This window comes from Eubalaena glacialis, chromosome 9 (genome assembly GCF_028564815.1).
Source record: "Eubalaena glacialis isolate mEubGla1 chromosome 9, mEubGla1.1.hap2.+ XY, whole genome shotgun sequence".
NCBI lineage: Eukaryota > Metazoa > Chordata > Mammalia > Artiodactyla > Balaenidae > Eubalaena > Eubalaena glacialis.
Window position 1 is genome coordinate 105,685,564 of NC_083724.1, and position 24,826 is coordinate 105,710,389.

Sequence of the window (24,826 nt, forward strand, 5' to 3'; positions counted from 1 at the left end):
TATTTTGTTATAGCAATCCCAACTAAGACACATGGCATCCATCAAATTAGGTTTCCATATGTATCCTCCAACTCCTGATCATTTTTTCTCAGCTCCCATGCAGGAAGTCTGGCATTTCCTTGGGAATCCCTCCTTTTTGTTCTTCCTGCCTAAGTTTGCACCAGTCTCCGGAGACTCAACATTACCTGCACGCCTATGACTTTTAAGTTTCAACCTCCAGCCCTGACTGCTCCTCAGCTCTGGACAGCTCTCCATGGAAGCGCCACTACTCACATGCATTCAGAACCGAGCCCTTACCTTTTCCTCAGCCACCTGTGCTCTTTATCTTAATGGATGAGACTCACTCAGGCTCACCATCCAAGTCAGACTTATAGCCTTTGCTCTGCATTCCTCTCCAGGGGAGATGGAGCGGCCCCTGATCAGACTCCTCCACAGCCGGCTCCTGCCCGGCTGCCAGGCTGTGGTGAGCAGGTAGTTTCCACTCCCCACTCCTTCAAGGGCTCATTTGCAGAGGCTGCTTGGCTGGAGGCCATTACTCCTGGGGTAGTTGAGGGAGTGAGGAGTGAGGGAGCGAGGGGGGCCCTGCAGACCCTAGGGGGACCCTCAGTTGGGGGGCCACCAGGCTGGGGCATATGTGGCTTCACAAAGCCCCACTTCTCCCCCTGCCCAATCCTGCAGCCTCCTCCTGCCTTCCATGGAGGTTGGTCCCTAACGCATCTTGCACCCCCCCAAACTCCATCTCAACTTTGCCTCCAGACAAGCCAACTTGCCCCACTTTCCCTCACCCATCCTTGTCATCCAGGTTGTTTTACTGTCTCCTTTCCAGAGCACTGTCCTGGCCTTCCTTTAAGATCCCATCTGTGAACAACTCCCCAGAGCCACCCTGCATCACTGTCAAGGTGTCCACATAAAATGCAAACCTGACTGTGTCACCCCTCTCAAGCCACTGCAGGTCTGCTTGAGCATCTTGAGGAAGTTACCGGATATTCCTAGATCCTCTAGGTCTGGCCCTCTTAGTGGTCTGGCTTCCCAACACTCCGCATCAGCCCAACCAATCTACACAGGATTCTGGAAATCCTGAGCCCGCTCAAGTCTTGAGCTTTTCCCCACACAGCATCTCCTCCCAAAGTACCTTTTCCCCTCAGCCTACCTGGAAGATCCCAGCAGTCCCTCAAAACTCTGCTTGGGGGTCATCTCCCCACTGAAGTCACCCCTGACATCCTTAGGCCAAGCTCAGCATGGTCCCCTCTGGATAGTTTTTATATCTCACACATATTAAAACATTTACATAGCATACTGCATTATAATATTAATTTTCAAATTTCTGCCTCTCTTGCTAGAAAGAAACCTTCTATGGGGCAAAGCCACACTCCCCAGGGCCCAGCTTATGGCCCATCCTCAGGAATACCTGTTTGGACAGTCTCTAGAAGCAGGAGAAGGCAAGGAGAAGGATTCTTCTCCAGAAACTCCAAAAGGCATGAGCCCTGCCCACATCTTGACTTTATCCCCATGTAAGCCATTTTGGACTTCTGACCTACAGCACCAGGAGATAACAAATTTGTGTTGTTTTAAACCACTGATTTTGTGGTTATGGCAGCAATAGAAAATCAATACGTTTTTAAATGAATAGATTTAAAAAGAAAAACTGAAATATTCTGGAAAGGCTGCCTGGCTTTCTTGAGGCTGACTTAATAATGGTTTCCTTTTTTTCTGTTTTTGTCTTGTCACCAGACTATGAAAATTTCATCCATCATCCATCTTTATGTAGTCACAGGCTGGTAAACTCAATACTCAGGCTTTTGGGATAATGTCTAAAATAAGCAGTAACAGCACCCAGTGAGGGCCCACAAGGCTGTCCAGGGAAGCGAGGGGGGGCGGGGCTTCTTGGCTGGGCTTGCAGCTTCTATTTTGGTGCTAAGAAGCCTTTGGGATTGTCTTTCTGCTTTTCTCCTACGTTCCAAAATGCTGATACCATCTTCCTGATAAGTGAGGTTTTACTGTACTATTGTATTCTTAAAATACTGATCACACTCTTAGATTATGTATCTTCTTACATGTGGTAAATTTATATTGCTATTTATATTTTAAAATGGTCAATTTCCCTTTACTTGCTTCATCATAACAAAAGAAATAAAAGTCTCCTGTTGGCTAAAGGGTTAACCGTGTAGCTTTTTTTTTTTTTTTTTTTTTTTTTTCCTCCTTGGAGACTCAGAACGTGCATGCCTGTTCTATACTCCTTTCACAAAAAGAATCAAGGGCGAGGAGCCTAGGTTTGAATGTGCATTCACTGTACATTCATAATAAATGCTGAACAGAATGGCACATTCATGGTTGCTCCTTGATGTAAATGAATGGCTGAATGAAAGTTTTAGGGCACAGCTCACTTCCAAGAGGGCAATCCTGTTCACACTCATACCTATCCAATGATTCTTGAATTTCCTTGGAAAAACTAGTTTTTCCTCTCTTCGTAACAGCAGTCTCCTTCCTCCCTGCATCTTTGTAATCAGGCTGGCTTTTTTTTTTTTTTTTTTTCCCACACTGCCGTTGGATGAAAGATCCCGCCTTTGATTGAAATGGAATCTTCCACTATTGAGCAAGCTTTTGTTGAATGAGTCATCAGGGCGGATGCTCATTGGCTGAGGCCGCTGGAACCAGGGGATTGCCTGGCGCCGGCTGCAAGGCCCTGCTTCATTCACAGAAACGCTGGCTCGCTCGCTAGCCCTTTCATTCACACAAACAGCATTTCATTCACATTTTGCTGTTTTTGTCTGCTTCTAATGAAGATCACGGTTTGGGAATGATAGGGCAGTTTTGCTTTAGATTTGGGGGGACTTGGATAACCATCACCATCATCTCTGGGGTGTGCATTTGCTGTTGCTATGCCAGCAAGGGGAAGGAAAAAAATGAGTGCCATGCGGCTGCTCGGCTAGGCCTGCAGCCCTGGGAGGGGGGCCGCCGCTCCTCTGTGCTCCTGCTTCCCCGCAGCGGGCCTCACCTGGCCCGCCATCAGGGGCCCTCCTTACACGTTGTTCCATAAAGCTCTTCAAGGCTCGGTGCCTCAAGTGTCACATGTCTAGTTGTGGGTGTGAGAAGACTCAGGGTGACCTGATAACATGCTAGAGGTAAATTCATTTTTTGCACAGAAGTAGCCGGGAAACTTGGACAGGGAGCGTTTCACTGTGTCGGCAGCTTCTCTCAATAGACAATGAAGACCGGCAGAGCCCATGGTGACAAGGGTCAGTGGGTTTGCGCCTCCGCAGACCTGGGTGTGTGTGTGTGGGGGGCAATGCTCTGTTCTGCCTGACAGGAAGGAGGCCTGTGTTTTTCACTTGCAGCCCGTGTCTGATTCCTGAAGATAAGGCGTTTTTCTGAGGATTAGATGTGTAATGAGAGCAGCTGCATGTTTTTTTTCTTCCTTACTGCAGGGTTGCAAGCAGCAACTAAAGGGATATTGAAATGTATTTGTAGCGTTTCTTAGGCATTTTTCCAGAGCTTGAGCACATTCAGTTGGAATAAAGCTTCAAGCACAGCCCCCTTTTTGGAATGGATTTCTGGAGCTTGTTGCCATTCATCAAAGAAGCACTCTTCTTTTTCGGAAGTGGGTTTTCAACTTAACCCTGGCTGAGAAAGACTGCTGTAAATTAGCAGGGAAGAGACCCTCACTGGCTCTGGGCAGAAGTTCCTATGCAGATTTTTTTTTTTTTTTTTTAGGAACTGCATTGCCACAAAGGCACTCGTCATGGCTGCTCTGTTGATTTGAAAAGAAAAAATACCCTGGAAATTGATATTTTATGTTCACCTGGGAGTGAATCTTTCCCCTTCTTCTTCTTCTTCTTCCTTTTTTTTGGCTATTTAACAATTCCTGCTGCTTTCCAAATCAGAATTCATGAGGATCCGCTGAAGATCTTATTCTTAAAAATCCTTCGTCACATTTTAACGCTGCGCCGTCAGACACTTTTCCAGGCTCACACAGATGGGCTGAACAGGGAAGAAAAAAAAACCCTAGCATAGAATAATGGGTTTCAGAAAGTTCATCTGAAGGAACTGGATTTACCTCTGGCACAAATGCTGAGGGAGGTCGGGGGATGGGGAGGTGAAAAACCAAAGGTTGGAAGGAAATATCTGGGAAGGTAGAGAAAGGAAATTTGAGAATTGATTGGCTCTAGTGTGCTGTCAGTGGGTGTATGTGGTTTTTTCTTCTTTTTTTCTTTCTTTTTTTTTGCTACAGGAAGTGATTTGCAGTGCTCACCGAGCCTTTGTTGAGAAGGGTCTCCTCTCAGAGTGAGTCATGCTTTTGCTGTGAGCAGCCCCAAGCAGCTGGGCGCTCATCAGAGGAAACTATGACTTTTGCAAAGCAAACGTGCCGCCCTCAGCAGCCGAGTCCGGGGCCGGGGCTGCGCGGCCGTGGCCGTGCGGGGTGTTAGCGGTGGTAGACCGGCGCCGCTGCTCGCGCCCCCCAGCCGGCTGTCCCGGCCGCTCCGTCCCGCCCCGGGGACCGCGGCTCGCCTGCTATGCGCGGCAGCCCGCGCCGGGGCCGGCACCTGCAGCGCCCGGGCGGATGCGGCGAGCCCACGGAGGGGCATGCTTCCACGCACCAAGTACAATCGCTTCAGGAATGACTCGGTGACATCGGTCGATGACCTTCTGCACAACCTGTCGGTGAGCGGCGGTGGCAAGGTCTCGGCGGCGCGCGCGGCCCCGGCGGCGGCTCCCTACCTGGTGTCCGGAGACGCGCTGCGCAGGGCGCCCGACGATGGGCCGGGCAGCTTGGGCCACCTGCTCCACAAGGTGTCCCACCTGAAACTCTCCAGCTCGGGCCTCCGCGGCCTGTCGGCGGCCAGGGAGCGGGCGGGCGCGCGGCTCTCGGGCAGCTGCAGCGCGCCCAGCCTGGCCGCCCCGGACGGCAGCGCGCCCCCCGGCCCCCGCGCCCCGGCCATGCGCGCCGTCAGGAAGGGCCGACCCGGCGACGAGCCGCCGCCCCGCGCCCCGCACGCTAGCGACCAGGTGCAGGGGGCCGGAGTCACCTACGTCGTCAAGGTGGGTGCGGGCGCGGGCTGCCGGGTGGGAAAGCCCGGGCGCAGGGGCGTCCGGCACAGTGGGTCGCCTTGGAGGCCGGGAGGTGCGCACTCCTTCGCAGTCAGCTCGCCTGGCTGCGGGGACCCGGCACAGCAAAAGCGCCCGTTGCGCATCCATTGGGAGATGGTTTGAAATCGGTGACCTCACTCTGTCCTGGTTTCCCTTGGCTCCGCTCCTTTGGCATGCCTTTGCCACCTCGCTTTGCCATGTGTCCGGCCAGTACCCCTCTCGGCATGGACCACTATCCTTGGAAACTGTGCATCAGGCCTACCTAGGGTACAGTGAACATACTTGGAGGAACTGGGCAGCCCCTGCGATGAGAAAGGCAGGTGGTGTCACTACTTCTGCTGTGTCTGCCCCAGGCGGCAGGGTAGGTGGCTTCATTTCTGCCACAGCAAGAATTTCCAGCTCCTTGCAGTGCAGGCCAAGTGCTGGCCTTGCTTTGTACCAGATGGGTTGTACTTTCTTACCCAGCAAGGTTTTCTTTAGTGTCTGCCTTTCATTCCATACCTAACTGTTTCGGTTAACAGCAGCAGAAGGAGAATTTGGGACTTTTTCCTTGGGGACTGTAGTCTTCCATTTAAATAGGCTAAAGAGAGCTGAGCCTCAGGCTGGAAAGGAGATTTTTTTCCTCCAACACAAGGAATTATACAATCACGCCAGATGTAGTCCACAAAATTCTTCCCTTATGCAAGTATTCTATGATATTTAAAGAACAAATACTCAGCCGCATTCAACTGGCCTGCCACATGCTTATCATGTCCTCCTGGCAGTAGAGAGCCACCACAGCACTCTCCAGCTGGGCAGATAGCCTACAGACAGGGGGAAGGGGTCAAAACTACATTATTTCAGACTGGTCACTCCAAGGCATGGCTTTTTGTTTAAAAAGAAATGAGACTCAAACTCTGTCTCCACAGTGTTGTCATTGAGAAATCTGCAGGCCATCTAGTCAATACATACTGGCTACAGACCCAGTTTAAAAATTCTACAGATCACATCCCCAGGCAAAATGTTGTATCTTGGTAATTTTGAACCAAATATTAAAGGAAACAGTTAACTTTGTGGATTATCTTTAACTATCTAAAAAGTACCGACAAAGGAATGTGATCATTAGTATTAAACATGAGCCTTTTCTCCTTTTGAAGCTGCTTTTTAATTTCATCTTCATTCTTAACTTCTGAAAATGGATTAATAATATATTTTACAAAAGGGATGAAGATCAGCATAAAGTATGCACAGCAGGTTGAGTTTATTATAAAAGAAAAAGAATATTCTTCTTGTATTTCTTCTTTAAATTATATAACCAGGAGCCAAAAACAAAAAGAAAAAAAGAAAAAACAAAACCAAACAAAAATCCCTGACAACTCTGAGGTGAACATGTGATGCCAGAGTATATTACGTGGCATATTAGTATAATTGCTATCTAAAGAAAAAAACAGCCTACGTTTGAAATAGACGGCTGTTGGCAAAGCTTTTTATACCTGTCATGTTGAACATAGAGGGTAGTTTCCAAATGGAGGGAGAATTTTCAAACTGATGCCTTTAAAGTTTTCCTTAAAAGAAAGAAATCATTCACTTTGCTTAGGGCTTTACTCTTGCTTTTTGAAGGATGAAGGCAGACATCCAGTTCTAAATGTCAGTTGTGGCTGAAGAATGATGAGCAACTAAAACTAGTCTGCTCTGCTGGGCCATTAGGTTGTGGCACAGCCCGCAGCAGTAGCAGCAACACTCAAATAGGCAGAAGGCTGGGTCTGCCCAGAACCTTCTGGATTTCAGGTCACATTGTTGTGCCATGAGATTGTAGTGACCTGGGGGCATATAGCACGGCCAGTCAGTGCCCCTTGCTGTGGTCTGGTCCATTTTCAGTGGTGAATGGCGGCAACATAGGAAGCTCAGGCTTCCCTGGAGAATTTTGAAATCACACAGCAAAGGAGACCAGACACTAAAGGACAATTTCTTCTGTGCACGTTTGAGTCACAATATCACGTGGCCCTCTGTTGGTGCACATTTCTGAATTGCCCATGTTGAGTTTAGAACCATGAACTTATTCTCTTGAAAAATCACAAAACTGAAGAAAACTTAATTTGGTATTATTTGCTGATTTGTAAATAGTTTTATTGGTATCCTTACTTTAAAAGATCTCTGGTAGATAGAAAGGGGCAATCTTTATAACATGCCTGTAAGTCAGCTGCAAAATCTAAAGGCTTAGGGTTTGGGAAAGAACTTCTTATTCTCTTTGATTTAAATGTATTTCTAAATTAAGGAAAACCCCCAAATGTTTTCCAGTTTCCTGGAAGATTCATCTGCTGTGTAATTATAGATTTCCTGCCTCAGAGAAATACCTACCTACAGACAATATTAAGATATTGCACACAGATTTATTCTTCAAAAATATTTTAACGTAATCTACTTACATGAAAGTGGAAATTGTAAAATCCCGAAGTCTGGCTGGGTTTGATCAATTAGGAAACATCAAACTATTTGAACAGCAGGTTGTAATATTAATTAATGAAGGATTTAAAATTTAAAAATAGAAGTACCTGAGCAGCAGTAGAATTCCAAGCTCAGAGCGTATTTAATTTGTCCTTCATGCCATCACTTGAGTCTGCTTTTAATAGCAGCATGAGGTTATGCAGATGAGGAAGAGTCCAGGCAGCCTCCAGGTTTGTATTTATTTACATGAGGAGACCCCACTGGCAGCACCTTTGTACCTGCCTAAGTATGCCTGACTCTGGGTTTTTTCTTTTGGTGACACAAAAGGGAAAGAACAAGAAAATATGCCCTTTATAGACAGAAAAGGAAAATCATAACAGCAAAGAGCAATGAATATTTTCATTACAATTCTATTTTAAAACTATTTTAAATTTGAACTTGAAAGGCCTAGAGAAACACAGACAAGTGTTGATTACACTGCTGCCCACTTTCAAATTCTATTGCCTAAAAGTCCAAGCTGGCGAGGAGCCTGAGTGCCCATGGGGGCTGATAGGAGTCTTTAGCAGGTCCCAAAGGCACTATTTGCGTGTTCCACCTGCAGATCCACAGAGAGAACAGTTTAGGAAGGGAAGATAGACATGAACAGTTGGGAGTCAGTTCTTAAAAATAGGCACTGGCTGAGGTGGAGGAGCCATTTGAAGACAAGCGTGGTCTTGAGGTTCAGCCTTGACACTGCCCGCCCCCCAGCAGCGGAAGGCAATACTGTGTGGGAGGTACCTGGGTTAGCTGGCAGCCCTGGGGGTGTTCCCCAAAAGAAGGGCTCTCTTTACAGCACATCACGCCACAGACTCCAAACAGGATAAAAGTGACCACATTTAGGACTGACCTGAGTGCCCATGGCAAGAATCAAGAGGCCCAAGTGTTCGCTGATCACCAGCAACACAGTGAGAAAGTAGGTTACGTGTCCATAAATCCCGTGATGCCTCCCTCAGACAGCTGAGGTTTTGGTCTGCAAAGAGTGTTATATCTTTACTGACAATAGCTCTATGATACGAGCTGTTTACAGGAGATTTTAACAGAGAACTACTGAATTATTTCCTGGTATGCTGGATTGTTTTTCTTTTGGAATGAAGCCTTGTTTTTACAAGAGCTCTTTAAAAAATATTTTGTTTCTCCCATTTGAGAATCTGATGATATTTAGGGTGGTATAAATTATTCATTTTATTTATAAATGTTCTATTGCTTTTTATAGATGGTCTTTATTAACTGTACTCTAAAATTTATTCTCAGTTGGTATTTTTTTCACTGTCTTTAAAAATATTTTAAATCTTTTTCTTAGCAAAAATATCTAAACTTTTTTCTTAACATTGTGTTCTTTTGATAACTGTGAGCTAAGGTCATATTAAACTGTCATCAACAAAGCTATTTCAAGTATAGCCATGATATATCATTATGGTGAGATTGATTGAATTTTGTTTTAATTCTAGATTAAAAAATTGTTCCTTGATGTAGAATACAACTTTAAAAGTTGATTTTTTTCTTAAAATTGTTGAAAAATCTCATAAATGGGTGGCTTACATGTAAATTGTCTAAATCATTTGAAAAACAGTTTAAGAAACTCTTTTGAGATTAATAGACAAAATTGCCAATTTGATCTGGACATCTCTTTTTTTGTGTGACACAAGTATAACAGATGCATTAAATGTGTGTGTCCACATATACACTACATCACACACACACCACACACACCACACATACACACATACATAGCCCACCTCTCCACATACACACACACACACACACACACACACATACCCCGTCCCCCCACATATACACACACACCACACATATACATACACACACACACACACACACACACACATACCCCATCCCCCCACATATACACACACACACCCCACATCACACATACACCACACACACACACACACACACACACACCCCGTCCCCCCACATATACACACACACCACACATATACATACACACACACACACACACATACATACCCCATCCCCCCACATATACACACACACACCCCACATCACACATACACCACACACACACACACACACACACACACACACACACACACACATACAGTAGACAACTTGTAATGACTTTGGACAGGGTCGTTAGAAAATAGTAAATGTTTTATTTCCAGAAATACCTGATTATGTCATTCATCACTTTTATATTCACGTTTAAGAGAAAATAATTCCAAAAGATAAGCGTTTGCTGAAACTTTAACCTCACAAAGAGTAGACTTCTTGCTCTTCTACGCTACCACTCTGTTCTATCTTTGAATATATGTCATGTTTTTGGGGAATACATGATAAATATCACTGAAGCAAAGTAGTGGTAATGGGACGCTTGGGCAGCAAACATGTAAAACATGTAAGAGGCTGGCTTTCCAGCCAACAGGCTCATCCTGAAGGCTGTGTGAAGCCTGCAGCCCCTTGCTTGGTGTCGTGTCTCCCAGCAGGGACGTGGCCTGGACGTGGAGGGTCTGGGGGGCGCCTGGACACTGGGACCCCAGATCCACTTGGCCACCTCAGAGTGTGGAGCTCAAGAGGTCAGCCCGCCTCTCTGGACCTTTACGTGGGGCCGCAGGAAGTGGAGGGCGGGTTCTTCTCAGCCAGGCCCCTGTGGCATGGGGGAGGAGGCGGGTGTCATGGCTGGGGCAGTCCCTTGCTCCTGCACCTCATGCATCTGGAAGAATGGGGCTTCTGGGCTGCACCGCGGTATCAGGGTGTGCTTCTCCGGGCCAGGGCCAGACCCCATGGTGCTGCTGCCCAGAAAGTTTTGTGGGGTTCAGAGAGAAGCACAGTGAGGATTCAGCATTTTAAATGAAAATACCCAAGGGCAAGTGAAGCTGAATGGAATTACTTAATTTAGAAATAAGATGGTTTCACGAAATTGAGTTATTTGTAGTGAGGTGGATGGACCTAGGGTCTGTCATACAGAGTGAAGTAAGTCAGAAACAGAAAAACAAATACCATATGCTAACACACATATATGGAATCTAAAGAAAAAAAATGGTTCTGAAGAACCTAGGGGCAGGACAGGGGTAAAGACACAGACATAGAGAATGGACTTGAGGACACAGGGAGGGGGTAGGGTAAGCTGGGAGGAAGTGAGAGAGTGGCATGGACATATATACACTACCAAACGTAAAATAGATAGCTAGTGGGAAGCAGCCGCATAGCACAGGGAGGTCAGCTCGGTGCTTGTGACCACCTAGAGGGGTGGGATAGGGAGGGTGGGAGGGAGACGCAAGAGGGAGGAGATATGGGGATATATGTATATGCATAGCTGATTCACTTTGTTATAAAGCAGAAACTAACACACCATTGTAAAGCAATTATAATCCCATACAGATGTTATAACAAAAAAGAAATAAGATAGTTTCAGATGAAATGGAAAGAAATGATCAGTTGTGCATATTTCCTGGGTAACGGCCAAGAAAAAAATTAGAATTTTAGCGTAAAAAATCTACAATATGCAGTGGATAAAGAATGTCTTTATGGTGGGAGGCATTAAGTGTAAGAATGCCCTACTGAGTAGGTGGATGTTAACTCTGTGTGTGTGTGTGTGTGTGTGTAAGTACACAACAGGATGGATGCTGACCATGGGGGGGGGTGTGTGTGTGGGTGTGCAATCATACAATAATCTTACAAGTTGCTTTTGGTCCTGCAAATTCGTAAGTATTGATTTTCAGTTGAGGTAAAGGAACAACACATCATTCTGTCCCCATGTGGTTTCGCCTCTTCCCTCCCCCCTACCAGGGTGGCATGCTGCTGTGTGTCAGTCTGTGCCTCCCAGCACTAGGATTGGCGAGGTTTCCCTAAAACAAACAGAACGGCACTAGTTAAACTTGGAGGGTGGGGGGGCCAGGAATCTCCATGAGAACCGCTGGATTCCAGCAAGATGCCAGGCCAAAGACTGAGTTTCCATGGTTCAGGCAATGCTGTGCTCTTCACCTTGGTGGACAGGTGCCGTGTGCACCCCTGATATGCCTGGGAGGAGGGGACCAGTTGCTGCTCTTCTTGGGGAGCTGTCATCCTCTTGCATCCTCTTGACTCTGTGTGGTGCCTCAGGCTCGGAGCAGCCTCTGCTCTTGCTCTGGCAGATGATGGCAGCTCAGGGCATCCATGGTCTTTGGCCCTCGGATTCTGGGCTCAGACTTGCCTTGCCTCTCGACAAGAGAGGTCTGGCAAGTTCCACCACCTTCCAGCGGAGATCTGGGTTTCTAGCCATGATCTCATCTCCTGCGGGAGCTGTAGGGAAACCTAGATGCCGGAGGAGAAGCTGCAGAGAAGGGAGAGCTGAGGGGCTGGAACCTCACCTTATCACTGGTGTTCCTGATGCCCAGCAGCATCAGAATATCTGAAACCCCTCAAAGCCAAGGCTTTCTGAGAAAGAATGTTCAAAGAGCTTGTTGTTACGATGCTGCTTACTTTATTTTTATTTATTTATTTATTTATTTATTTATTTATTTATTGGCCACAGCAGGTGGGATCTTACTTCCCCCACCAGGGATCGAACCAGCGCCCCCTGCAGTGGAAACGTGGAATTTTAACCACTGGACCTCCAGGGAATTCCCAACGCTGGCTGCTTACTTTAGACTTGAAGCCATCCTAGTGTGTCATTTGAAATGTGTAGTTTTCCTAAAGTGAAGGCCCCTCAGAAGAGCATTTCCTCACTTCTGTCTATTGAATGGGCAGAAAAAACAGCAAAGATTTCTTTCCAAATTTTAAGAATTTAAACTTGTACCAAACCTGCAAACTCAGCGGAACTTGACTTTCACCCAACTTCACACCAGTGGTGCTCTCTGCTGGGATCCTTCTGACAAACTTTATTTTATCAAATTCCAGTAAATATAATTGTTTGGCATTCTAGAGGGACTGACAGACCAGGTTCAATCCTATTGCTTTTTGCTTTGCAAATATTCAGCATTTCTAATACCATTTGCCCATATAGAAACCTTCTGTTTAAAAACATCTTGAAAAACCACAACACAGTTCTAGCTCTGTTGATGGAAAACTAGCCCTAGCCTGGTTTTCAGCAGAAACACTATAAAATCGGGGTCCTTTATACTTTCCCCCGAAGAGGGAGTAACAACGCTTTTACTTCTTGGGAGTAAACAATGAAAACATCACTGTTTTGAGTGTTCTTTGTGTGGAAGAGCCAGACCCTTTCACGACACATCAGTCCTCCTGGAGGTGGACGCAGTGTATGCACGCAGCTCGGTCCTGCTGGGACCACTGGGCTGCACCATGTCGGATCCTGAAGAGCCCTTTACCTCCTAGGATTTGGCACGTCCATCTCACTTCCTTTCCCTCCGGACCTCAGTTTGGACCCTCTGATCTTCCCGAGCAGAGGCCTGTTCAAGCAGAAGTCCCCACAGCCCGCTTCCCCCAACACTGAATTATTTCTAAAAGGCAGGAATGATGAGAGGGACAGGCAGAGAAAGGCAGCCTCTGGAGGCTGGGACCTGTCTTCAGATGGGCCCCAGGGCCCCCAGAGAAACACGGTCATGGACTCAAAAGGCAGATACTGAACGGCCACCTTCTCTTGCTGGCAACAGAGATGCCACTCTTGTGATGTCACTCACCTGGTTCTTTTGTAAACCTTTCTTTATAAAATGTAGACGTTTGCTGTGGAAATTTTCAAACATACATACGACATACAAAACATATCAACATAAAAAAGAGAGAAATGATCTAAGGTACCCGGCAGCCAGCTTCTACAGGTGTCAGCTCAGAGCCATCGGCACCCCTCCCCTGCTTCCTGAATCCTGCAGAGCTGCGGGGGCTCCCACATCAGCACTGACAGAACTCAAGGTTCTGATGAGTAAGTTGCAGGGTTAGGCTTAATAGCGGTTCCAAGTCTGGCAGAGCGCGGTCAGGGTCACAGGCACCGGAACATCCCTGCATTCGACTCTGTGGTCCCCGAGGCAGAGGAGGTGGGCCAGCCTCTGTGATTTCTCCTTCAGAGGTGATGATATTGGAATTCAGGAGACGCCTCTGATGGGCACCCCCAGGGGATGGGGTGGGAGCTGTACCTCCACACCCACCCTGCTCAGGCTCCCCTGGACCACCCTACCTCCTGGCCCGGGTGGGTTCTCCTCTAGCAACCAGATGATCCTTTTAGGAACAGGTTTTCTCCCAAATTGTTTTTATAGTAGTGGATTAGTCCAGGGTCTCCAGAGAAAGAGGACCAATAGGATGTGCATATATATAGAAGGAGATTCGTGATGAGGCATTGGTGCCTGTGATTATGGAGGCTGAGAAGTCTGCAGGGTGAGTCAGCAGCCTTGAGACCCAGGAAGAGCCAGTGTTTCAGTTTGAGTCCAAAGGCAGGAAAAAGCCATTATCCCAGCTTGAAGGCCATCAGGTAGGAGGAATTCCCTCTTTTCCCAGGAGGGTCAGTCTTTTGTTCTATTCAGGCCTTCAGTTGATTCGATAAGGCCCACCCACATTAGGGAGAGCAGTCTGCTTTACTCAGTCTATCCATCTGAATGCTAAAGTCATCCAAAAACACCCTCACGGACACACCCAGAATCATCTTTGATCACGTATCTGGGCACCCAGTGGCCCAGCCAAGTTAACACGTGAAATTTACCATCACAGGCTGTACACAAACTTTTGGAGTCTCATCTAGAGTGGCCACTAGCTGACCCAAACACTTAAGGAGATTCACATTCTCTGGAAGAATGGAGATGAGGGTAAGAAATGACAAAATAACCCACCTGGAAGAGTCTCAGATTTCTTTGCCATTTCTGTGGGCACCAGATGGAGACACCTTTAAAAATTCCTCAAGCCTAACCCTCAAACTAAGGTCCTGGAATATGAGACAGATGAACTATGATCCCTGCTCACCAGAAGAGCTGTGAAATAGGTCTTTATAGGACCAGTGGTAATAGTGTGTGTCTGTGGTTTGTATACTTGCCCAGAATGGAGGCTGGAATGGCCTCCTGCACCTGATGAATGATGGTGTCAAAGCTAACGTCATCACCAGAGGTCGTAACAAGTTCACTGGTCCCACTGGTCTCACTCCTTCAGGACCGCCCCCCTCCAGACTCTCCTCCTGGTCTCTGAGCTGGAGACACTGCTATTTTATGGATGGTTATTTGTGAGGCGGCGGTGGCTGCACGATCTAAAGGACTGAGCTGTGATTTTTTTGCTGGAAGTAGCAACTCCTGTAATAGATAATAACCTTGTTTGCAGAGTGACTTATTTACTTACGTGGGAGAAGAAAATAAAAGTCATCAAATGATGGCCAGGAGGGGGAATTCTGACGTTCCAGTGTGGCCCACAAACTCCTGTCTTTTTATTGCAAATACCCCCCGCCTCCCCCTGCCCCAGCCCTCATTCCTGTGCTATCTGTTGGTTAAGGCTCCCAGGGCAGGGGTATGCTGGGAAACGTTAACACGTGGCTTTGCAGACAAAAACGTCATGATTTATAGGGTTCGCCAATTCCTGTGGTATAAATAGTTATACCCTGCTGCCACTGGGACGTGGGAAAGGATGTGCAGTAACACAGCTTTGCAGAGTCTTAACTTCAAGGGTGTGGATGATAGTAACATGTCACACAATGATTAGCAAGTGATGAGTTTTGAGTATTACCTTTAAAAAAATATAACTTATTTTTGTGGACCTCGTCCTTCGGCTTCTTGTACCTAAAACAGCTTCCCCTCCAAGCATCCCTTCTTCCCTCTCCCACCCCCTCCTTCCTCATTTCACTTTCTCTCATCTAATTCACACCAACATGAGACAGTTGGCTTCTCCCGATCCGCGGACAGTGTCTGGAAAAAGTTCCTCGGTGACCCCCTAATTATAAAATCAAAAACTCCTTTTCACCTGGTGCTGTCACCTCACAACATTTCTCCCAGACTCCCGGCATCTGCCGTGCAGGTTCCTCTTTATTTTTTCTTATTCCTGATTATTTGTGAACAGTCTTACCCTCTACTTATTAATTTATTCCTCCATCAATATACTAACCAATTATTTCATTCAACTAGTGTTTATTGAATTGCCATTCTGGGGTAGCCCTGTGCTAGGAGTTGGGGATAAAGAGGTGATTAGATAAGCATGCTTCCTGCTCTTTCAGTGCCAGTAGTAGAGACAGATGAGAGAAAATACCAGGAGATCACATTGGTAGTGAGGATACAGAAATCAAGACTGGCTTCTCTGAGGAGGTGATACGGAAGTGGAGCCCTAGATACCCAGGAAAATGGATGGGATTGGTGTGCAGATGTTTTTGTGCATGAGTGTGTGTGTCCGTGCGTGTGTGTTGCATTCTAGGAGGAGGAGATAGAAACTGACAGTATCCAATGTAATTAGTGTATTGAGTCAGGGGGAGGGTACCCAGGAGGTGGCCAGCACCAGGCAAGTGCAGTGGGAAACCACTGGAGATTTTCTGAAAGATTATTCTATCTTCTGTGCGGAGGACAGATTGGAAAGGCAGAAATTAAAGTAGAGGCAGTTGGGAGACAATTAGGAGGGGTGATGATGGCTTGGACCAGTGTCATGTGTCAAAGGGCAGTGGCATACATTGGGCCCAGGTCTGTATTGCTTACTGACCATGCAACGTGCCCATCCACTGTTTCATGGCCTCTTAAATGAAACAGGTCTCAAACTGAATTCATGACCTTTCCCACCTACATTCTGCTCCTCAGTTAATGGTGTCACTGCTCACCTGCTTCCCAAACTCGGGACCCCATCGCCATCCTTGAATACCTCCTTTTCCTAAACTCATTACATCTTTTCAGTCACTAAACTATCATTTCTGCTCAACAGGGTTTCAAATCTTCTTTTCCTTTCCTTTTGTCCTGATTCATGCCTTCACCATTTCTTTCTGTGATTATTACAATAAACTAACTGGTCTTCAGATGATTGCTTTGGGAAAGACTCTTTTTAAATTGGCTAAAAAATATAATATAGTCTTACTTAGATGTTTCAAAGTTTCCCTTCAGCTGCTTTCCCTTCTAATTTTCTTCCTCTCAGAGGTAATCACCATCACCTGTTATTTATATTTCCAGACACACACATACACACTTCTTTTTCCTCCTTTCTTTTATCTTTTCTTTTTCTTTTCTGTTTCACAAAGCAAAGTATTCTACATACATAGTTCTGTGACTTGCTCTTTTCATTTAATATGCTTTGGAAATTTTTCAATATTAGTACCCATAATTCTGCTTCATTCTTTTTGGCATTTGCTTAATATTCATATACAAGGAGGTGCTAATACTTATTCAGTCAGTTCCCTATTGTTAGACATGTAGATAGTTTACAATTTATCACAGATTGTAAAATAATGAACATTCTTCTACATGAATCTTTCCATTTGGGCAAATATTTTTGCCTGTGTGTACAATAAGTTTTAGCTAATATTAACCTTTTCTTTTCTTATTACATTCATGGGACCTAGAGTACAGTAATCAATTCTATTGGTGAAGGTGACTTTTTTATTTTTTTAATTTTTAAAAAATTTAAAATTTGTTTTTAACATCTTTATTGGAGTATAATTTCTTTACAATGGTGTGTTAGTTTCTGCTTTATAACAAAGTGAATCAGCTATACATATACATATATCCCCATATCTCTTCCCTCTTGCGTCTCCCTCCCACCCTCCCTATCCCACGCCTCTAGGTGGTCACAAAGCACCGAGCTGATCTCCCTGTGCTATGTGGCTGCTTCCCACTAGCTATCTATTTTACGTTTGGTAGTGTATATATGTCCATGCCACTCTCTCACTTTATCCCAGCTTGCGCTTCCCCCTCCCTGTGTCCTTAAGTCCGTTCTCTACGTCTGTGTCCTTAAGTCCGTTCTCTATGTCTGTGTCTTTATTCCTTTCCTGCCCCTAGGTTCTTCAGAACCATTTTTTTTTTTTTTTAGATTCCATATATATGTGTTAGCATACAGTATTTGTTTTTCTCTTTCTGACTTACTTCACTCTCTGTATGACAGACTCTAGGTCCATCCACCTCATTACAAATAACTCAATTTCATTTCTTTTTATGGCTGAGTAATATTCCATTGTATATATGTGCCACATCTTCTTTATCCATTCATTGAAGGTGACTTTTTCACTTCTGGCTACAAAGTCAGTCTTCTGTACTTACTATAAAGGAGGACATTTACTATTATATACACTTTTACAAGTTAAGAAACATTTCCTATAACCCTAGTTTTCCAAATGAACTTCCAAATTAGTTTTCAGCATTTGAGATAAATATATATTTTTCACCCTTTTTCTGTTAATGTGGTGAATCATTTATCTTTGTAAAATAAATATCTCTCATCTTTCTAATTAAAAGCTCTCTGTTGCTTGCCTTTGCTTGTAGAAGTCAATGCAAATGCCTTATTATGACACACAAACTTTCATGGTTTGCCTTCAGTTTAGCTCTTGAGCTTCATCTTTTTCCCCTCAACCACCAATATTTCAGCCACATGAAACAGCTTGTTTTCCCCAAACCAGTTGCAACTCTGGCCTTAGCTCAAATTCTCCCACTCTGGGCCCTTTCTGTCCACTCCATCTTGGCCTGAAATAACTCTCTGTTAGCTTTCAAGACTCAGCAGCAGAGTTTATGAGGCAGAGTTAATGATCACTTCTTAGGATCTCCATAGCCCTGTGGGTTTGTCTTTGTGTTCATTGATTCAATCCATGCTAAGTGGGAACCTACCGGATGCCTATTGCTGGGGCTTCTGAGAACCCAAGATGAATTAAATGGTCCCTGCTTTCAAGGAAATCATTCTCCAGAGGGGGCTTTACAGGTGTGTGATAGAAGGCCATGAATTGTGGAAAAGGAGGTCAGCTGGCTCTTCCCAAAACTTCCCTGGGGAAAGAGCCTGTGATAAACACTTAATATGTGAAGATGGAGGAATCAAGGTGACTGTAGGACACTGGGGAATGTGACAGAACAAAAGAGACTGGTGAGGAGGGTAACCTGTGGGCCTATCTATATATGGTTGGTGATTAAGAATGTAACTTCAGAGAGGCACATTTTGAACTCCATTCTGCTTAAAAATCCCTTGATGATTGTTCTTTCCATGAACTGGCATGTATGACACAGCCCACCCAAAGTCTTTACAGGCTGTTCCATAGATGAGAAGCCTTATTAGCAGACCCATGAATTCTGTTTTTATTGCTCTTTTTCTTTAAAGCTAATTACAGAAGGGTTTCAGTAAGAGAACCAACTTTAATGAGAGCCATGACTAAGTATTATTAAGGTAAAATATTGTATAGCCAAATGTCACCAGGACGTTTCCAAACAGAAAGCTAAACTCCTGCACACTTCCACGTGCCCCCACCTTTAATTAAAGCACGTGGATTTATGAAAAAGAATGAGGGAAAATGAATGTATCAACAAGTATTTTTTGAGGGCTCAGTTACTCGCCTTGTCCTGTGGAAGGTATTGTAGATTGTGAAAGAGGTACAGGGTGATCTTCCGCAAGGAACTTGTGATCCAGTTGAGGAGGAAAAGCTGCTCCATTTTAAAAAGAAAGAAAAAAATATCATGTTTAATAAGGTGCTAATGGCATGGTGAGAGATTGGTGGTGGCTGGAGTTATCAAGAAAGGCTTCTCAGAGAGTGTGGGATTTTTTTCTGGGTCCTGAAAGATTGTCCAGATCTGGGTAGGTGGAAGGATGGAGGATGTTCAAGCAGGAGAACCAGAGTGAGAGACAATTTGGAGGTGGGAGTGGGCACGGCATTTGACTAGCGGGGCGGGGAGAAGGACATTCCACTGCAGACTGGCCACAGTCAGAGGGACGCTGAGATGTTGGCTGCCATTTGTCGGTAACAGGGGCTGTAGCCTCTTGGAGTCAGGATGCTGCCTGTTCAGTGGGGGAACCAGTCCATTGCTGGTCCTTGTTGGATTACACTAGACAACCTCCCTCCATGAGGCTGGGAGCTGGAGGTATATTTCCCTCGCTTTCTCCTCTCCAAGCTAAACATTTCCCACTCAGTCAACAGTCCTGATCTCACAATATCCTGGATTCTCTTATCTGTTTACGTCTTAGTTTGTAAATTACATTTAAGAGACTTTGCTCATGTAAAGAATTTGGTGGAATTGCTTCGGTTGGTGTATATTCTATTTGTAGAGTTTTGTCCTGTCCTGAGAATAATTTGGACCTTAGTTCATATGACTACACAACAGAGATAAATTCATCTTTGTCTAAGATACAGCTGCTCCTTTTTCTAAGAAAGGATGATAGGGTTTTCTTTATGGCTTTTTTGTTATAATCTACAAGCAGATGATTTTCAGAGTCACACTTCCTTTTATCTAAAGGCTCAGTGTAAACTCACCTCTGCCCTCCCACCCTCCTACTATAGGCCACTCAACAATTGAGAACTTCCAACCATCAGCCTTTGTCATCAAAACTCAGAATTGCAATTAAGAAGGCCAGTGGAATCATCACTGGGAATAATGCCACCCACAGAACAAAGTGAATGTCCCACAATAGAGTGGTGCTATAAGTTCTGATGCATTCAAAACCATGCAGTAACATACAGACATTTAAAACAGTGAGTTAGAATTTTATTATGGTTTATTGGAAAAGAGGCATCGCTGGCTGAGAAGAGCACGGTGCAACAACCTGTGTGTAATATGAACTGATTCTTATAGTAGAAACAAGTACAGAAATGCTTGTATATATCCACAATTATAGATGGAGATTTCCACAGCCCACTCTGAGCAATTGATAGGCTACTGTGCTGAAACTCATCAAGGATATACAAAACTGAACAGCATAATCAACCACAGAATCTAGTGGACATCCATAGAGTCCTCCATGAAACCACAGCAGAATAAGCATTCTTATTAAGTGCCCATGGAACATCTGCCAAGACAGACCATTCCTCAAGCCATAAAACAAGCAAATCTAACCAAGTTTAAAATAATTGGAAGCATACAGAGTATGTTCTCTGACCACAATGGATTCAAATTAGAAAGCAATAAGGAAAGACAGCAGGAAAATATCCAAACACTTGGAAATTAAGCCACATGCCTACAAATAATCCATGGGACAAAGGACAAATTTCAAACGAAATTTTAAAATACATAGAATTGAATGAAAATGAAACTACATCATATCAAAATATGTGGGACGCAGCTAGAATGGTGCCAAGAGGGAAATATATAGCCACAAATGCTTACATTGGAAAAAAGTTCTCCAACCAATAATCCAAGTATCTAGCTCAAGACACTAAAAAAGAACAAAATAAAGCCAAAGCAAGCAGCCAGAAGAAAATAACAAAGATAAAAGCAAAATCAATGTAATGAAAAACAAAATCCATAGAAAAGAGTCAATGAAACAAAAATCTGATTCTTTGAAAAAAATCAATAAGATGAATAAACCCAGCAAGACTGACAAAGATCAAAAGAGAGAAGATACAAGTCACCAATCCTAGGAATGTAGAAGGGGTTATTTCAACAGATCCTGTAGCCCTGACAAGGCTTCCGAGACAGCTTGGCCCTGTTCTCAGTTGTTAGAGTGCAGACCCTGGGCTGGGGGCAGCTCCCTAAGAGCCAGGACAGTGAGGCGGGCTCCAGGCAAAGGGAGTGTGGCAAGGAGTGGAATGCGAAGCCAGGAATCCAGATACAGTCTGGTGCAATTAAACGGAGGCCCAGTACTGAGACTGGGGCTCAAGGCCCCGTGAGTGGGCCCACAGAAGAAGGCTGGCTGGGCTAAGAAGGTGGCTGTTGGCACTAGACCTGCAAGGGGTTCAGCTACACAGAGAGAAGCTAAGCAGACCTCAGGGGCCATCTTGTCCAATAATCTTTTTATTTATTTTTTCAGATGGTGGGAGGTGAAGAAAACCAATGCTCAAGGTGAGAGAATGTATCTTCTGAGACCAAGCAGCTAGTTCAGTGTCAGAGTGAAGATGAGAGTGGTGAATGGAGACACACTCCATAGGATAAAGAGGGCTGGTCAGCTTTGCCTCCTTTACACATGAACTAGAACAGGGCTTTAGCTGTAATACCAATATGTATTTTGGGAATATTTCTTCCATCTTTTCCTTTGACTTTGAATAGCAGATGTGGCCTATTGCGTTGCTGTGATTTTCAGATGAAATGAAGCACAGTGATTTACTTTTAACCAAACCCCAGTCATACTTCCTCTCTCTGACTCAGCTTCCTCATCGTAAATGAGATGGATGACACACGCCACCAGCTAACATTTACAATGACATCCTGGCTCTTTTGACGAAAGCCTATATGGCATTTGTATTAATAATTTTCCCTGTGAGATGAAAGATTAAAAGAGAATTGTCGCACTAGCTAAGGAAACGTAAGACATAGGGTTCCTATGGAACCAAATGGCTAATTTCTTCCCTGTAAGGGAGCTGAAAAGAATCTGATAAAGGAAATAGGGAAACTGAAAGTGGGTTGTTAACCTCTGTCAACATCCAACCCATTATTCCCACAAGACTGTCCTGCGGCATCGACCTCTTCACGTCATGTGACCTTTGTGCCACTGCACCGGAGACACATTTCTGGCTTTACTCTTAACAGCAGGTACCCTGGGTTCTCTGGACACATGACAACTCTACTTAACTCTTAATCTTCCCTTCCACAGGGTGATGCCCATCAGGAAGAGGTGCATCTGAGCCTCAAGTCCCTTGTCTGAAATGGGGGTGACTACAGCATCGTCTTATAGAGTAGTCAGGAGGAGTGCAGTGAATGAACATTAGTAGGGCAACTGGCACAGTGCCTGGCAGGTGACAGAGGCTTCCTGAAAGTTTGCTATTTGAGCCATCTGTGTCCCAATTATTGAATCCGGAGCTCACCTCTCCAAAGTTCCATGAGTCAGGGATGACCTTTGTCTTCAGTCAAAGAGATTGATTATTCATTTGCTTTAGTCAAGAAAGAGTACTGTCATATCACAAGATTATAGCTTCAACTCTGTGTCAGCTCAACCTCCTAACATGTGAATCCATTCCAGGAGATGGATGTGATGGTGCAGCACTGCTCTCGATGCCACTGAGGTGGACGTGAGGCTGAGACTCGATGGGATGAAAGCTGGGAAGTGATTGCTTGCTCTTCCTGGTGCCTATTTTGGGTTCTCAGCTTCACAGCTTCTGCAAATTTTCTTTGGGGCTGCAGTATGAACAGCATGGGTTTTGTCATGGAGGGTGAATAACAAGGTAATTGCCAGTAGCTGGTTTTGAAAACCAACCAACTGGTTTTTGCTGCTGGAAAGAAACAGCATGGATGCTGGACACAGGTTGCATTGTGGGTGTGTGGTGTCTATGCGGCCATAGCTTCCAGTGTCAGTGTTGAAGTTGATAGGTTCTGATAAAGAGCTTGACAGCTGCCTTATAAGCCAGGGAACAGAAACTGAGCTGTTATAGGGCTTCAAACAACATTTATTATAAAGCCAAGTTATTCTGGTGGGTTGATTAGAAATGATTTTCATCTTTTGATGCTTGTTTGTGTTTTCCAAATTTTTGTACAATGAACATACATGATTCATCAGAAAAAGTTGAGTATTAAAAATAAAATGACTTTGAGGGCTTTCTTTTTTTTTTAAGTTTTTAAAAAAATTAATTAATATATTTATTTTTGGCTGTGTTAGGTCTTCGTTGCTGTGTGCGGGCTTTCTCTAGTTGCGGTGAGCGGGGGCTACTCTTCGTTGTGGTGCGTGGGCTTCTCATTGCAGTGGCTTCTCTTTGTTGCAGAACACGGGCTCTAGGCACATGGGCTTCAGTAGTTGTGGTGTGTGGGCTCAGTAGTTGTGGCTTGAGGGCTCTAGAGCACAGGCTCAGTAGTTGTGGCGCTCGGGCTTAGTTGCTCCGCGGCACGTGGGACTTTTCCAGACTAGGGATCAAACCTGTGTCCCCTGCATTGGCAGGCGGATTCTTAACCACTGCGCCACCAGAGAAGCCCGAGGGTTTTCTTAAAAGCAATGATCTTTTATTCTTTTTGTTGACTACATAGTAGACCATGCAACCTTGAATGTTCAGCTCAAAGAGCACCATATATATACAAATACATCACACCCACACAAGTACCTGACAAAGACCAAAAGCATATTCCCACATCCTCCCAGGCTTCCTCGTGCCCCAGCCAGTCAGGACCCATCCAAGAGTACCCACTACTCTGACTTCTGCCACCACTGATTAGTTTAGGTCCATGAACTTTTAAATGAAAAAAAAGCTATGATATTGGCAAAATTAGTGCTGTTAAGTATGGCCCATTCTTCTTGTGTGGACAGTTAACATTTCAATAAACTCAAGGCTATTTTTAGAGGAAATTTTATAAATATATAACTTTTAGGATACAAAAATCCCATATAAAGTAGGTTAGGCAAATTAATTGATGAAATCTAGAGTTTTCCTTTTCTCAAATATGTACAGCCCGGTGTGGACCTCACAGTTCTGCTGAACAGCATGCAGGCCGAGTACGAAGCCCGGCCAAGCAGAACCGCAGGGACGCCGGGGCCTGGTTCAACGAAAAGAGCGCTTCGCTGCAACAGCAGATCTCTGAGGATGTGGGAGCCACCACCTCAGCCCAAACACTGGAAATCGAACTTCAGTCTCTCCTAGCCACGAAACGCTCCCTGGAGTGCTCCTTCACAGAGACCGAGGGCAACTACTGTGTGCAGCTGGCCCAGATCCAGGCTCAGATCGGGGCCCTGGAGGAACAGCTGCACCAGGTCAGGACGGAGACCGAGGGCCAGAAACTGGAGTACGAGCAGCTCCTGGACATCAAAGTCCACCTGGAAAAAGAAATCGAGACCTACTGTCTCCTCATCGGTGGAGATGATGGGGCTTGTGAGCCCAAAGGTTACAAGTCTAGAGATTATGTATCTGGAAATGTGGGAAACCAAATCAAAGATCCAGCCAAACCCATAGTGGTTAAGAAAGTCCTTGAGGAGGTAGACCAAAGCAGCAAAATACTTATCACCAGGCTCCACTCCCTGGAGGAGAAATCTCAAAGCAATTAATTTGATACACAAGGGAGAGCATATGCCAAATACTCTCTGAGAAGAGAAGTGTTATATATCTGTCTGGAAAAATGAGCAAGCCTAAGAAAAAGGTCTGTCCTCTTGCCTTTCTGTTACTGAAATATAATCTCTCTCTGGGCAATCAATAGCATTATCAATAGCATCTTCCCATTCATTTGGAAGAACGTCATGTACAAATGTGATGACTCATTTGATTACCGTACAGAAAATGCTGTCAATTCTTTGTAGTCAGTAAACCTTCTTCCTTTAAAAAAAAATGTATATATGTACAAACACTCATAACAAATAATCTTAACTTTAGCATCACTATATCAAATCATTT

General features: G+C 44.9%; 2 protein-coding genes across 2 annotated transcripts in view; both read left to right on the forward strand.

Moving 5' to 3' along the window:
• The first annotated feature begins 4,581 nt into the window (after positions 1 to 4,581).
• SHC3 (SHC adaptor protein 3) overlaps positions 4,582 to 24,826 on the forward strand; it is a 142,913-nt gene continuing 122,668 nt past the window's right edge. The window contains exon 1 of the mRNA XM_061199383.1: positions 4,582 to 5,037. Coding sequence (XP_061055366.1) covers positions 4,582 to 5,037 — 456 coding nt within the window. The remainder of the gene's footprint in view (positions 5,038 to 24,826) is intronic.
• Positions 8,406 to 24,483, forward strand: LOC133098112 (keratin, type I cytoskeletal 25-like). Its single transcript, XM_061200814.1, is given in 4 exon segments — positions 8,406 to 8,453; positions 10,011 to 10,100; positions 23,894 to 23,945; positions 23,948 to 24,483. Coding segments are annotated over 4 exon segments (726 nt in total).